Source organism: Chiloscyllium punctatum, chromosome 9, assembly GCF_047496795.1.
Source record: "Chiloscyllium punctatum isolate Juve2018m chromosome 9, sChiPun1.3, whole genome shotgun sequence".
Classification (NCBI taxonomy): Eukaryota; Metazoa; Chordata; class Chondrichthyes; order Orectolobiformes; family Hemiscylliidae; genus Chiloscyllium; species Chiloscyllium punctatum.
The window spans coordinates 37,476,059-37,492,594 of NC_092747.1; the positions used below are offsets into that span (position 1 = coordinate 37,476,059).

The 16,536-nt window shown below is 42.1% G+C and overlaps 1 protein-coding gene across 1 annotated transcript in view; it reads right to left on the bottom strand.

Moving 5' to 3' along the window:
- The window catches only part of b3glcta (beta 3-glucosyltransferase a), a 180,457-nt gene that overhangs the window by 15,210 nt on the left and 148,711 nt on the right, over nucleotides 1-16,536 (bottom strand). Inside the window, exon 13 of the mRNA XM_072577259.1 lies at nucleotides 6,694-6,813. Coding sequence (XP_072433360.1) covers nucleotides 6,694-6,813 — 120 coding nt within the window. The remainder of the gene's footprint in view (nucleotides 1-6,693; nucleotides 6,814-16,536) is intronic.

Here is a 16,536-nt window from a genome sequence, read left to right on the forward strand (position 1 = left end):
GTCCTCAGGTACGACTCCAGTGGAGACCGAGGGTGAAAAGATCTTCGCAAGTGGTGAAGCAATGACATTTCTCGTTTCCCAAAGCAGCTGAGGACAAATCTGGTCCAGGCCTGGTGACGTGTCAATCTTAATGCTTGACAAAATTTTCAGCACATCAGCTTCCTCTATCTCTATCCATTCCAGCATGCACACCTGCTCTTCAAAGGTTTCATTCACTACAAAGTTCATTTCTTTCGTAAAGACAGAAGCAAAAACTCATTTAGGGCTTCCCCTACCTCCTCAGACTCGACACACAAATTCCCTATGCTATCCCTGATCAGCCCTACTCTTTCTTTGACCATTCTCTTATTCATCACATAAGTATAAAATGCCATTGTGTTCTCCCTAATCCGTTCTGCCAAGCCTTTCACGTGCCCCCTCCTGGCTCTCCTCAGATCATTTCTAAGCTCCTTCCTCGCCTGCCTGTAATCCTCTAGAGCTGAGCTTGACCCTAGCTTCCTCCACCTTATGTAAGCTACCTTCTTCCTTTTGACGAGAAGCTCCACCGCTCTCGTCATCCAAGGTTCCTTTATCTTACCCCTTCTTGCCTGTCTCAGAGAGACATATTTATTCATCACTTGCAACAACTGTTCCTTAAACAGTCTCCACATGTCTATAGTGCCTTTACCATGGAACAATTGCTCCCAATCCATGCTTCCTAACTCATGTCTAATCGCATCATAGTTTCCTCTTCCCCAATTAAATATTCTCCCATTTTGCCTAATCCTCTCCTTCTCCATAGCTATGTAGAATGTGAGGCAGTTGTGGTCACTATCACCAAAATGCTCTCCCACCACAAGATCTGACACCTGCCCCGGCTCATTTCCAAGCACTAAGTCTAGAATGGCCTCTCCCCTCATCGGCCTGTCAACGTACTGCGTTAGGAAACCCTCCTGAACACACCTTACAAAAACAGCTCCATTCAAATCTTCTGCTCGAAGGAGGTTCCAATCAATATTGGGAAAGTTAAAGTCACCCATTACAACAACCCTACTACATTCACACTTTTCCAAAATCTGCCGACCTATGCTTTCTTCCATCTCCCTGCTGCTATTGGGGGTTCTGTAGTAAACTCCTAAAGAGGTGACTGCTCCTTTGCTATTCCTAATTTCCACCCATACTGACTCGGTAGGCAGATCTTCCTCGACAATGGAAGCTTCCATAGCTGTGATACCCTCTCTGATTCGTAATGCTACACCCCCTCCTCTTTCCCCCCCTGCCTCTTCTTTTTAAATGCTCTAAACCCTGGAACATCCAGCAACCATTCCTGCCCCTGAGAAACCCACGTCTCTGTTATGGCCACAACATCATAGCACCAGATACTGATCCATGCTCTAAGTTCGTCACTTTTATTCCTGATATTCCTTGCGTTTAAGCAAACACACTTGGTTCCTTGCCAGGAAAATCCTTCCCACTAGCTGGTCTACCTCTTGCTATTGCCTCATCTGCATCAACTCTCACCTCCGGTATACCGCTCAGGTTCCCACCCCCCGCCATACTAGTTTAAACCCTCTCGAACTATTTGAGCAAATCTTCCACCCAGGACATTGGTCCCCTTCCAGTTCAGATGCAACCCGTCCTTCTTGTACAGGTCCCACCTTCCCCAGAAGGCATCCCAATTATCTACATATCTGAAGCCCTCCCTTCTACACCAGCTGCGCAGCCACGTGTTAAGCTGCGCCCGCTCCCTGTTCCTTGCCTCGCTATCTCGTGACACTTCAAGGTGTGTGCTCATCTTTTAAGGAATAGGTGAATTTCACACAGTCCAGAGCAGCTTGTCTCTCATATTTAAATAATTTTTTTTTAATTCATTTGTGGGATAAAGACATCACTTTCTAGGCCAGCATTTATTGCCAGTCCCTAATTGCCCAGAGGGCAGTTAACAGTCAACCACATTGCTGTGGATCTGGAGTCCCATGCAGGCAGTTTCTCTCCCTACACGACATTAATGAACCAGATGGGTTTTTCCAACAATCACAATGGATTTGTGGTCATCATTAGACTCTTAATTTCAGATTTTTATTGAATTCAAGTTCCACCATCTGCCGTGGCAGGATTTGAACCCAGCTCTCCAGAACGTTACCTGGGTCTCTGGATTAGTAATTCACCAATAGTACCATTGGGCCCTCACCTCCTCAAATTTAATAACAGACTGGTCACTCTGTTGGGACTGGAAAGCTACCAGCCATCTGATTGGCAGTGATATTTGGAGGGAGGGCATCATTAGTTATAGATGTAGAAGTGACGATCTCAGATAACAAACAGCCCGATTCAGTAAAATCCGCCCATAGCTTTCAGAGCTGGTGGAGCCGAGAAGACTCAGTCCTCACGTCCCCAGCTGGTAGGTGTGGCTACTGTCTGTAAGTAGATTCAACCCTCATGTACTTGCGGCTGGTGTTTTTGAGTTGCCCTTGAAGTCCCTGCAGGCAGAATGGAGATAGCTTTCCTGCTTCAGAGGCAAGGGACACTTTCCAGACAGGCTGAGAGGCCCTCCCTGCTTGCCATTCTCAACAAAAGCTGCAGGCAATCCTGGAAAAGAATTTACCCCAACCAGCCGAGGCCTGACTGGTGGAAAATCTGAAAACGTTGGCAAGACTACACCTACAGTTTGGAGGGCTCTCTCCTTCAGGAGAAAGTGAGGACTGCAGATGCTAGAGATCACAGTCAAAAAGTGTGGCATTGGAAAAGCACAACAGGTCAGGCAGCATCTGAGGAGCAGGAGAGTTGACGTAACAGGCATAAGCTCCTCAGGGCCTAGCCCCAGAGCCTACGTGGGAAGGCTGCATACTTCCATGGCATCACCTTCTGCCAAGAGCAGCCCCAGCACTGGTTGCTGCCCATAGTGTGTGCCTTTGTAAGTACTTGTGGTCATGTCAGTTCTGTTGTTGCTTCTCAACTTACTGCATCTGGATTAGCCTTTGTTAGTTTCTGAGGTTGGCATATATGGACATTTTAGGGTGCTCTGATTTGGCAGTAAGCCTCAGTACATAATGCTCACAAGCTTTGCAAATATAATTTGAGGAATGTAATGGTTCCAAAGGAATTGAATTTCATTATTAGCACAAAGTGCATAAAAATGGGCACAAAGTAAAAGAAACTGGCAAATTTCAGAAGTAAGGCTATTTGACTGAAAGTAACCTAATTGAAAGAGGCAGATTATGAAACAATTGAATAAGAAAATATTTCCATGTCAAAACTAGTGGAATTTGATTCAACAACAGCTTAGAGCCACAGGATATTTACAGTGCAGAATGAGGTCATTTAAACTGTTATGTCTATGTTAGCTGTCTGAAAGAACAACACAGCTACTGTGTCTCTGCTGCCATTTCCCAGCACACCCGGAATTTTTTTCTCTTCAGACAATTATCCAATTCTTTCAAAAGCCATGATTTTATTTTCCTCCACCATACTCTCAGGCAGCCATTCAAATCCTAACCATACACTGGATGTAGGTGTTTTTTCTCATATCAGCTTTGCCTCTTTTGCTATTCAAGTCTCTGTTCCCTTGTGCTTAAGCTTTCCATCAACAGTTTCTCCCACCTATTTTGTCTGGGCCCTTTATGATCTTGAACACCTCTATTACATCTCATTTCAATATTTATCTTCTCGCAGAAGAACAGGTCCAGATTAATCAATCTATCCCCACGACCAAGGCTTCAACTCTCAGGAACCATTCTCACAAATCCTTCTCTGGTGCCTTCACATTTTTGCTGGAGTAAGGTGCTCAGAATTGGATAAAATACTTTAGCGGAGGCCAAATCAGTGTTTCATAAAAGGCTCGTTACACCTTTCTTGCTTTTATACTCAATGCCCCCACCTATAAACCTCAGGGTATAATATGCGTCATTGACTGATTTCTCGACCTGCAATGTCACCTTCAATGATTTTTGCAAATATATCACCCTCTCTGCTTCTGAATTCCTTTTAGAATTGCATCATTTATTTTCTTTAAAAAATGATCATTTCAGACTTATTTGCCTTAGATTTCATCTTAGCAAGTTTTAAGAAGATTTGTAGCTCAGGTTGAGGTTCTGGATGTCGGTTTGCTTACTGAGCTGGAAGGTTCATTTCCAGATGTTTTGTCACCCTACAAGGTAACATCTTCAGTGGGTTCCCAGGCAAAGCATTGCTGCTGACTCCTGCTTTCTATTTATATGTTTGGGTTTCTTTGGGTTGGTGATGTCATTTCCTGTGGTGCTGTCATTTCCTGGTCTTTTTCTCAGGGGGTGGTAGACGTGGTTGTTGATAGAGTTCTAGTTGGAATGCCATGCTTCTAGGAATTCTCATGCATGTCTCTGTTTGGCTTGTCCTAGGATGGATGCGTTGTCCAGTCGAAGTGGTGTCCTTCCTCATCCGTATGTAAGGATATTAGTGAAAGGGTCATGTCGTTTTGTGGCTAGTTGATGCTCATGTATCCTGATGGCTAGTTTTCTGCATGTTTGTCCAATATAGTGCTTGTTGCAGTCTTTGCACAGTATTTTATAAATGACATTAGTTTTGCTTGGTGTTGTATAGGGTCTTTCACGTTCATTAGCTGCTGTTTTAGTGTGTTGGCAGGTTTGCGGACCACGATGATGTCAAGGAGTATGAGTAGTCCGGCAGTCATTTCCGAGATGTCTTTGATGTAGGAGAGAATGGCTAGAGTTTCTAGATGTGTTTTGTCTGCTTGTTTGGGTTTGTTGCTGAGAAATTGGTGGACTATGTTCATTGGGTACATGTTCTTTTTGATTTCATCTGCCACGTGGCCATTCATTTCATCAGCCTGTGTCCTGTTGAAGTCTATCATTATCAATCTCACAATATGTCTGCATTTTTGTGCTACCTGAAAATTTGTGCCCTTCACACCCAATTCTATTTCAATCAAATGAATTTTAAAAAGCAGTGTTTTCAATATGATACCTGGGGAACCCCACCGCACTTCCAGTCTGAAAAACAATCAATCAATCATTCATCATTCTCCAACACTCAGCCAGCTTCATGTTCATGCTCTGCCTTTCACTCCATTGGTTTGTTATATAGATGAATGGTCGACCATAAGTAATCCTGGATAATAGGTCCTGGGCCTTATTTGCATAGATGTAGTGCTGTTGGAGGAGCTAAGCAGGTAAATGGTATTAAAACAGAGTTAGTAGTGGCCTAGAAATAAATAATGACTTTTCATCAGCCTTGACTTCTAGCAGGAAGGTATAGAGTAACAGCAGTCACTGGAATCTGCATCTAGGAAGTTGGATGTTTGGGAGCCTGGAGATGAGAATCTGGAGCTGGGGAATCTCAAGGAGAGAGATCATGGGACTAGGGTGGCTATGGGTGAGGAGCTATCAGAGGAAAAGAGCAATATTAATGAGGGGAATTGTTCTGAATTATTTGTTTCTTGGTCGATAGAGTAGCAAAACTGGCAATTTATTGCACAATCCCCAGTTAATCTCAAGACGGTTTGATGCAACTTTAAAGTAAGGAGCTAATCATTTCGGACTTAAATGAGGAGAAACCTCTTCGCTCAGAGCATTGTGAATGTCACAATCACAGAGAGGTACATCACGGAAACAAACACTTCTGTCCAACTCACCCACACCAACCAGATATCCGAACCTAATCCAGTCCCATTTGCCAGCACTTGGCCCATATCCCTCTAAAGCCTTCCTATTCATATGCCCAAACAGATGCCTTTTAAATGTTGTAATTGTACCAGCCTCCACCACTTCCTCTGGCAGCTTATTCCAAACACACACCATTCTCTGTGTGAAAAAGTTACCTCTTAGGTCCCTTATAAAATTTTCCCCTCTCACCCTAAACCTGTGCCCTCTCGTTCTGGACTCCTCCACCCCATGGAAAAGACTTTGTCTATTTATCCTACCCATGCCCCTCATGATTTTAAAAACCTTTTTGTTGGGAGGGAGTGGGTAAAATGGGGATTGCTGTTACCCGAAAATCTCAAGTCGGTGTTAATATATTTATGTCCATGTGAGGTCAGAAGCCTGCCTCTGGGATGGTTTGATGCCTCTTGTATTTCCTTGTCAAATATGGTGGGTGTCCCATTCTGGTTGTAGATGTGCGCAAGTTTCCTCCCAGCTATTGTGAGAATTCAGGTGGTACGGTAATATTTTAAAATGAGGGCTACATCATTGTGAAAAAAATGTTTGTGAGATAAACCTGCTTCGTTTCGTTATCTTACACAAGGAAAATATTTGTTATATATATTTGGAAACTTGTTTTTTGCAAGCGCATGGCACAAAGATTACTTTAATTGAGACAGTAGCCCAGGAAGCAGGAAGTTGTTTTCGGTTCATTCGTGATGGCTAAGTGGACACCAGCCACTAACCTAGCTATTGTCGCTTAAAGTTTAATTAAGCAATCCAACCCCGCCAGCTACCCAACCCTGCAACTATGCAACCCCGCCAGCTATCCAACCCTGCAACTATGCAATCCCGCCAGCTATCCAACCCCGCCAGCCATCCAACCCCGCCAGCTATCCAACCCCGCCAGCTATCCAACCCCGCCAGCTATCCAACCCCGCCAGCTATCCAACCCCACCAGTTATCCAACCAGCAGCTATCCAACCCTGCCAATGTAACCTTAATGTTGCTTTTGTCCACCTAGGGATTTTTCTTTGTTTTATTTTTGATCTGTCTTCACACGTCTTGCTTAAAAGCTTACCCTCCGCCTCCTGTAATGTAACTGTATCCACCAGTGCCGAGTCCATAGCCATAACGTTCTCCAAGGAAAATTGGCTCTTTCGGACTGTAGCAGCTCAACAATCTTTGGAGTCTTGGGATACTATATCAAAAAATACAGTTGACCATTTGTAAGTATGGAACATGCTAATTTAATAATGTAAACCTGTAAGCATATAAAATCACAAAATCAGTAAGTCACTGTACATACAAAGATTATATATTATTTATTGTTATCTTGATTAGCAAAGTATCATGAAGCATGAAGATCAAGGAAAAAGCATCTCCTATGTGTACTACATTTGGGAAATGTACATGCATTCATTATCAACAAGACAGGCTAGACTTTGTAGTAATAATGACAGCAAAATGTTAACATTATTCCCCTGGAGTTTGAACATGTTAATTATTTCCCACTTTTTAAATACACGTTTGGTGGAGATTTCTCGAGATCTTCAGGGAATTATTGTAAAAATAAATAGAATAAAAATAAATAAGTATAACTTTTATACATATAAAGTACTCAAGAAGTGATGGTTAATGGAATTTTTGTAACAGAGGAGGGATTCTCAGAAGAAAGCAGCATGAAAACACCGTCTGTATTCCTTTACAAGAAACCTTTACAAGGACCAGGAAGAAAGTGTGCATAGAGTGAAAACAGAAATGTAATACTTTCAACACTAATTGCCCCTCTAGCCAAGTTGTTCCAATACAGCTACAACAACAGTTTCTACCTGACAATCTGGAGAACAGCACAGGTGTGTCCTAACCACAAAATGTGGGATAAATCCAGCCCGGCCAATTACTGCCCCATCAGCCTGTCCTTGACCATCAGCAAAGGGACGGAAGGGGTCGTCAACAGATGCAATATCAATAACCTGTCAGCGATGTTGAAGTTGGGTTGTGATCTACACCACAAGGACTGCTGCAGTTCAACAGGCAGATTACCATCACATTGTAAGGGGCTGTTAGGGAAGTAGCAAATATAAACAGTGCTAGAGAAACTCAATAGGTCCAGCAGTGTCAGTTAGCAGAGAAACAGAATTAATGTTCAAATCCCATATAGTCTTTCTTCAGATCAGCTGCCAGACTTAAGAGTTTTTCCAGTGGTTTCCATTTTTATTTCAGATTTCCAGCATTTGTAATATTTGTGTTTATATCGGCATTTAAATGCTGGCCTCCTCCATGACATCCTCCCCCAATGAAAGAATGGAAAAAGGTGCCTAACTGTAGATCACATGTCTGCCTCCCCTCCTTGTATCCATTTTCCCCTCCAGCTTCTGAAGCTTTGCTGAGCAAATGCAGTTCTACTATAATGTGTGCTTCCAGTGTCCCTCTAAATATTGTCCTCAATTGGGCCTCTGCCTTTTCCTCCTGCCTCCTTCTTCTAATTGGACATCAAACCTGGCTGCAATCTATTAACTGACTGACAGCAGTTCAATTCATCCAGTCATGCTGCTACTCACAGGGTGATACTACCAAACTGATATCATCCTGATGCACTGTTAGAAACTAATAGCCTATGATTTTGTCTTATTAGTGTTGATGAAATAACAGCACAAAGAAAAAGTCAATCCTTGTCCAGTTCCTCCCAGTGATAGCATTTAATGGCACAAACGTTTCTTAAATCTTCAATGCTTGACCCATCATCAGGAGTTTGACGTCGGCGATCACATTCACTAGTGGCAAGGTACAGGGACAGATCTTTCTAGGATAATGTGTTGCACCTTTGAAAAGTACCTTAATTAAATAGTTATAAAATGGAGGAGTAAAGGTGCCCTCTTGCAAAGATTACAAAGACTAGAGCACATATACAAGAGTCAGTTGTTTAGCTTTATGGACTAGAATATGGTGAAGATTGATGCTTCAGTTGTACGGAGCGATGATGAGAACGCACATCTGAAATACCCATTTCGAATCCGGCAGCAAATTTTAGGCAAGACCATTAGCTTTTGGGGTAGCACAATGCACTTTCACTGGAATAATGAATAACCTACATAAACGTCATTCATACTTCTTTGGGTCTAGCAGGTCTGTGGAATTACCAGGCTGTTACTTAACATTTTTTTAAGTCTGCCTCAGCCGTGAGCTGAAAACAAAAGAACTTATGCTGCTCATTTTAATAGCTGTATTTTTTTTCTTTTTAGAGTCATACAGCATGGAAACAAACCCTTTCGTCCAACCAGTTGATGTAACACTATGCGATAGCATTATTACTATTTGAGTGCTTCCACAATCTTACTTTATCACAGTGAGGGAAGAATCCTATAGGTTCAAAGTTTAATTGATATCACAAAGTGGTTATTAATGAATTTGGTGACATTGATGTGGGACTTTGAAAATGATTATTTGTTGTTATAAGGGATTAAGTACTTGAGGGCATTTAAACAGACAACAGCTTCCAAACCCATGATCACTACACCTAGCACGATAAAGGCAACAGATACATGGGAACATCCTCACCTGCAAGTTTCCCTCCAAGCCACTCACCATCTTGACTTGGAAATATATCATCATCCCTCCTGTGTCACTGAGTCAAAATCCTGGAACTCCCTCCCTAACAGAGTTTTGGGTCTAACGACCATAAAGGGACTATAGCAGTTTGAGAGGCAGTCACCAACACATTCTCAAGGTCAACTATGGATGGACTTTACTTTTTTTCATCTCAGCATAATTCCTGATATTTGTCCACATGAAATGGCTTGGACATAATGGAAAAGGTTAATACATAGAAGGATAGATAGGCATGGATTGGCAAGAAATTGACATAGGTGATTATAAGGGACCAACGGTTTGGGAAGGGGTGAAGTCATGAACAGATGAGGATCAGAGGCCTAATAATTTGCAAAACAACTTGGTTTTTAAACTTCTTTATGTAATGTGGGTGCACTTGCTACACCAAGATTTATTCCCCATTCTTAATTGCCCACAGTCAGCTACATTGTGCTGTGGATTTGGAGTCACATGTTGGCCAGATTGGGTAAGGATGGCAAATTTCCTTCCTTAAAGGACATTTGTGAACCAGATGGCTTTTGTTGACAATGGTTTCATGGTCCTCATTAGACTCTAAACTCCATCATCTGCCATTATGGGATCCGAAGCCAGGTCACTAGAACAGTATCCGGGTCTTTAGATTAATAATGTAGCAATAGTAACATTTGGCCACTGCCTCCTAAATCCAAGAGAATTAATCCACCTCTGTACTTAGCAGCTCTGTGGCCACATTGATCTGTGCCTGGAGTGACTCGCCTGACTCTACCCTAAACCCACACTCGCAGAAGAATGACCTGAGCTTTGAGGCACTTTCTTAGGCAGGCTCAGCAAGTGGGCAGATTTCTTGACTTTGTGCAATGGCATCAGGAGTAAAAAATATAGGCCTTAGTGTCTTTGTTAATCAAAAAGTTGCTTAGTTACAATACTAAACATGCACTAGAAACAGATAGCTTAGAAATAACTTCTGTGGAAGAAACCGCTAATATACAAGTCAAAAACAATCATTTACTAAATTAATTTGCCTTAAGTGATAGACAAAGTGTGGTATTATGGGCTGTGAAGTGGGAATATTACTTCTTCATTTTACAACAAACTCATCAATATGGTGTATTCCAGCTTTGTTTGCTATTCAATGAAAAGAGCACATCCATACTTCACGCTGAGAATGACTTACCTGATTTCGAAAAAATTCAGCACTGTCAGCAGGATACAGAAAAACAATGAATTTTCAAAATTAAATTGGAAGCAAAATCCTGAGGTTTAAGTGAACAATGATCTAGACAAAAGCAAACAAAAATACATAACAGTTGAACAGAAAGGCATTGCTAACTGATTAATATGATATCTGAAAGGACAAGAAGCTGTACAGATGAGAGCAAAACATTAAATGTTTCTTTTTAAGTCCAAGGTGAAAATATGATTAATGCGAAATCCTGATGATACTGTGGAAGACAAACACAGGAACTGTTACCATTATTTTGTTTGAAGTTGAACTACGAACTTAGATTAGATTACTTACAGTGTGGAAACAGGCCCTTCGCCCCAACAAGTCCACACCGACCCGCCGAAGCGCAACCCACCCATACCCCTACATTTACCCCTTACCTAACACTACGGGCAATTTAGCATGGCCAATTCACCTGACCTGCACATCTTTGGACTGTGGGAGGAAACCGGAGCACCCGGAGGAAACCCACGCAGACACGGGGGGAACGTGCAAACTCCACACAGTCAGTCGCCTGAGGCGGGAATTGAACCCAGGTCTCTGGCGCTGTGAGGCAACAGTGCTAACCACTGTGCCATCGTGCCACTCCAAATGAAGACCCAACTTCATCTTCTGCAACTTCAGTTTTTTTTTAGAAACTTTGCTCTTATTGAGAAAAAAGTATTATGGGAATGATATACATTCATTCAAATTCAGAGCGGTTAATAGGGCCTACTCATAAACAGTCTTTTGCAAAATTCCACAAAGTCTCAGATGTTAAATCGAACATTTAACTGAGTACCAAAGGACAAAATGAGTTAGGATTTCACTTCCCAAGTCTGTTTTGATTTCTCCCTGATATAATAAAACAAAAAAATTGTGGATGCTGGAAACCTGAAAGAAAAACAGAAATTGCTGGTGAAACTTGGCAACACCTGTGGAGACAAAGCAGAGTTAATTCTTCAGATTTTTTCTGGTTGGATTTAATGCACATGAGTTATAGAATGGTTTCTGTTTTGAAGCAGTAATGCAGTGATCATAGTACAAAATATCCATGAGTATGAAATGATCAATCTTCACTATAAAGACTGTGGAGAGGCAAAAGGTTTTTAAGTTTAGGAAGATGTCGGGTGCACAGACTTGGTGGGCCGAAGCACCTGTTTCTGTACTGTCCTTTTCTCTGTTCAATATGCTCAACAGTGAGTACGAACAGCTCTTTGGAATACTGTGTTCCATGATTCACATCTTTTCGAATGATGGAATTTCTCTTCAACTAGGTCTTAAGTAATCAACCTGAAATGATAAAGTTCTCTTCTGCAGGCCATGATTGAATCTGCCTCTGACACATTGTCAGGACTGTACTTCAGATGATGACCACTTGCTGTGTCGAAAGGACAATGCTTGCTTTACTAATCACTTTTAATCCGGGTCATCTTGTTCTCATTATTTCCACAAATGGAATCAGTTTCTCCCAATCTACACTCTCCAAATCCTCATGGTTTTCAATAAATCCATCAAAACTCTTTTCAGCCTTCTGTTCTAACCCCACTCTGAAGAGCAGTCCATTTTTAAAAAAATCTTAACTTATTTGTTCATGGGCTGTGGGTGTTGCTAGCTAGGCCAGCAATTAAAGGCTTTCCCTAACTGCCCTGAAGAAGATGCTGGTGAAATGCCAGCTCACACTGCCACAGTCTTTGGGGGGGAGGTACAGGCATTGACAGTGCAGAGAGGAAGAGACTTCCAGGATTTTAACCCGGGGGGCTTGCAGGTGACAGTGCTGTCCTTCTTGACAGTTGAAGTTGTTGGTTTGGAAGGTGCTGTTGAAGAAACCTTAGTGACTTTCTGCAGTGTATCTTTCAGATGGGTACACACCACTGCTACTATGCTTTGGAGGTGAAAGGAGTGTATCAGGTGCCGATTAATCAAGGTTTGTCCTGGATGGTGTTGTTGGTCCTGAGTGGTGCTGGAGCAGCACTCACCTGGGCAAGTGGAAATGAATCACACATCGAATAGCCTTTATTGTCACGTACGCTCGAATGAGTGCAGTGAAAAGTTTGTAATGTCGCCTCTCAGAGCCATCTTAGGTTCACAGTATCTAGGTACAGATTATTTTAAGTGTTGGCATAGATTAATTAAAAATACAGGTTAGCATGGAACAAAGTTAAAAAGTCCAGAATGACAATAAAAAGTGACTATATAGTACTTCAATTCCATTCCATCTCCAACACGAGCCCATGCCCTCTGGCCTCTGAATATGAGGCTATGTGGCCTCCATTTGCTGGCCTTCATCAGGACTTGCTTTGCTGGGGGTCCCAGCCCGTGCTCGCTCTGCTGCCGCCATGGGACTCAACCTGTACGTTCTGCTCCTGCCTGAGCTCCATCCACAACCCGTCTCCCTTGACTCCAGGTAGGGCAGTCAAACACTGGGGGAAGAAAAAAGATGCTACAAAGAGGAGAAAAAATGGAAAAGGAAAAGGAACTGTCGAACAGGAGAGCTCTGATGGTAGCATCCTACTCATGTACCTTATGGATAATGGATAGGCTTTGGGGTGACAGGAGGTGAAGTATTTACCACAGAACTCCCAGTGTCTCGCCTGTTCTTGCAACCACAATATGTATATGGCTAGTCCAGTTCTGTTTCTGGTCAAAAGCAACCTCTCAGAATGTTGATGGTAGGGGATTAAGCTATGGTAAAACAATCGAATATCAAAAGTCAGTAGTTAGATCTCTCCTGTTGGAGATGGTTATTGCCAGGCACTTGTTAAGCATGTATCTTACTTGCCGTTTATCAGTTCCATCCTAGACATTGTTCAGATTTTGTTGCATATGAATACTAACGGCTTCAATATCTGAAGAGTCATGAAAGGTGCTGAAACTTGTGCAATCATCAGCAAATATCCCCTCTTCTGATCTTCAGATGGAGGGAAAGCAGCTGAAGATGGTTGGATTAAGACATTACTACCAACATCCTGAGGAACTCCTACAGAGATGTCCTGGAGCAGAACTAATTGACCTCCAACAAACCCAACTGTCTTCCATTGCACCAGATATTACAGCAATCAATGGACAATTTATCCATATACTTTGTCAAATGCTACCTTGATATCAAAGGCAATCTTTTTCACCTCACCTCACGAGTTTAGTTCTTTCATTCATATTTGGACCAAGACGGAAATGAAGCCTTGAACTGGGTGGCCCTGACAGAACCCAAAGCATCAGTAAGTAGGTTGTTCCTATTCAGTTGCCAATTTATAACATTGTCCACGACCCTTTCCATCACGTTACTGATGATCAAGAGTAAACATAATTGATCAGGTTTGATTTGTCTATTTTTTGTACACAGCATATACCTACGCAATATTCTGCAATTTCAGGTAGGATCTAGTGTTGTAGCTTCTCTAATCTATGTAGCTAAGTATCCCATTCTATAAACCATTCTCGTGAATTATTTTAGAACATGCTTTCACCTTTTTTCACACCTTAATAAGGAAAAATGTGGTCCCCAAACTGAACACAATTGTTCAAGTTAATGTTTTATGCAAGTGTATGGGAACTTCCCGGATTTTATTTACCCGTTGTCTCTATTTATACAGCCCAAGACTCCAAATACTTTTTATAACTGTTCTCTCACTGTGCATGGTCCCCTTCAATGATTTGTGCACATACACCTCAGGTGTGTTTACTTTACCTACCTTTAGACTTGCAGCCTTTGCATTATTTTGACTGTCCCCATTCTTGCCACCAAAATGCGGTACTTCACACTTCATCTAGTATCTGTCTGCCCATTCCACCAACCATTTGGTTTTCTTTTGAGGCTTCACATTATTCTGCCTCAGTTCACATTACTTCCAAATTTGTTTCTGTAACTGTTTTAATTCTGTCCTGTACTCCAAAGTTTGGGTTCAGCAGAAGTACCCTCCCTATATCCTTTGACTCCCTTAGAGACCAAACCTCCGTCTCTCTCAGCCTTACATATATTCAATGATAGAAACTCCGCAACCTTCAGAGGTAAAGGATTCTGAGTCTTTTGAATGAAGCAATTCCTCTAAACCTTGGTCCTAAATAACTGGCTCATTATTTTCAGACTGTGCCCCAATGTTTTAGAATCTGTGACTAGCAACTATCCTATCAAGCCTCTTCAGAACCTTGCAGACTTCATTGAGATCACCTCTATTCTCTTAAGCTTAGAAGATTGGAAGACTCAGCCTTGCTCAGTGTGTCCTCACTGAACAACCCCATCATTCTCGCAACTATTTTATTGAAGTTTTGTATTACTTCCTCTAATTTCCTAAATGTGGAGACCAAACAGCACACAGTCATCCAGATACAGCCTCACCAAAATCCTGTACAATTCTAAACAAGGAAGGCTTTGTTTTTGTACTTCAATCACATTGCAATAAAGGCCAATAAGCCATTTGGCTTTCTAATTGTTTGCTGTACCTACATATTTACATTCTGTGTACCTTGTGCAAGAGTCAGTTTGAACTTAAAAACTTACAAGCTTCAACCCTTTTAAAAAACATTCTGCATTTCTATTCTTATAACCAAAGTGAATTATTACACTTCCCTACTTATTCTCCATTTCCAACTTTTTGCTCACTCACTTAACGCGTCTTCATCACTTTGTAGCCTGTGTCCTCTTCACAGCTTATCTTTCCACTTAGCTTTGTAACATTAGCAATCTGAGATGAAGCGACACAGAGTAATGTGTCAAAGACATTAATCTACATTTAAAAACCGCTGAGGCCCTAGCACTGACCTTTGTTGTACAGTCTGTCTAAAATCTCTTCCTTAACACAGGGACAAGATGGTGGCCCCAAAGTAGCAGCATTCAGGATCCTGCTCATTCGTTGCTTTTTTCATCCTTTTTTCTTCTTCTTCTTCTTTTTCTACTTTTTTTCTCGACAGTTCTTTCTTATCTTTTGCTTTTGGGGACTTCAGCTGCAATGGAATTGTTGATGTCAGCGACAGCAGTGAACCTGGACCCAGCAGTGAGAGATGGCAACCAGAGTGTGGGGACTTCAGCGTTGGTGGGCCCAACGCATGACTCGAGGTGGTGGCACTGGCATCGATGGCGGCTCTGATGTCAATGCTGGTTCAAAGGGTCACACTGATGCATTCGTTCAGGAAGGTTGTGGACTCTGACACTTCAATCGATTCCTAGATGGCAGCAGCGTTGGTGAGGTGGACCAAGCAGTGAGCGATGGCGCTGGAGATTAGCAACTCTGCCATTGATGGGGCCAGCGCAGGCGGTGGAAAGGCACAGGACTCGGGGCAATGGCAGCACTGCAGCATTGGTGAGTCCAGCATAGGTGATATTGGTGAACCAGGCTCAAGACTCTTGGCAGTTGCAACGAGGGTGATCTGGACATTTTCTTTTCCTTTTGTTTCTGTTTCTTTAATTTCTGCTCTTGTTTTTAATTCTCTTTATTGTATTTTAAGGTGGCGTTGGAGCCAACCAACTTAGAAAACATAGCACCAGCATTTTTGATAGAAATTGGCACACCACTGCATTACACGAGGGTGCTGCCTGGTTTGAACAAATATAATGAAGACAAACTTGATACTTTAAAACCGTTGTATTGGAACAGGGAAAATTAAGGGTTAAATAAAAACATTAGACAAGTACTGGAAATATTCACCAGGTAGGGCAACATTTGTGCAGAGAGAATTAATGGTTTCAGAATTGGAGAAAGTTAAAGGCTTCACAGATCTCAAGCTAGAATGACGTTGGTAGGGGAGGTGCTCACATTATATCCAGCTAAGGCCCATCTCCTGCCTGCCCCACTGTATTACAGTCCCCAGTACAATTATACCAATGGCAGAAGTGGTGTCAAGCAAACCGTCTACTTGTGGGCCAATTGAGGTCATTAAATGGAAGTTGATGCTTATTTAAAGGTCTCACTTTGCCGGTTGCTGGAAATTATATAGCAGTGAGAGTGGAGAAAAGATACGCCTCACTACAATAATCAAAACCACAACAACCACAATCATTCACACATCCTCCATGACTCCCCACAAAAATGTGCACAATGGATAGCTAAGTAGTTTCACAATATTCTTTATTCTTTATTCAAGTACAATAGGTCAGACTTCTAGAGTAGAGTAGCTTTTATTTGTCATTTCTAC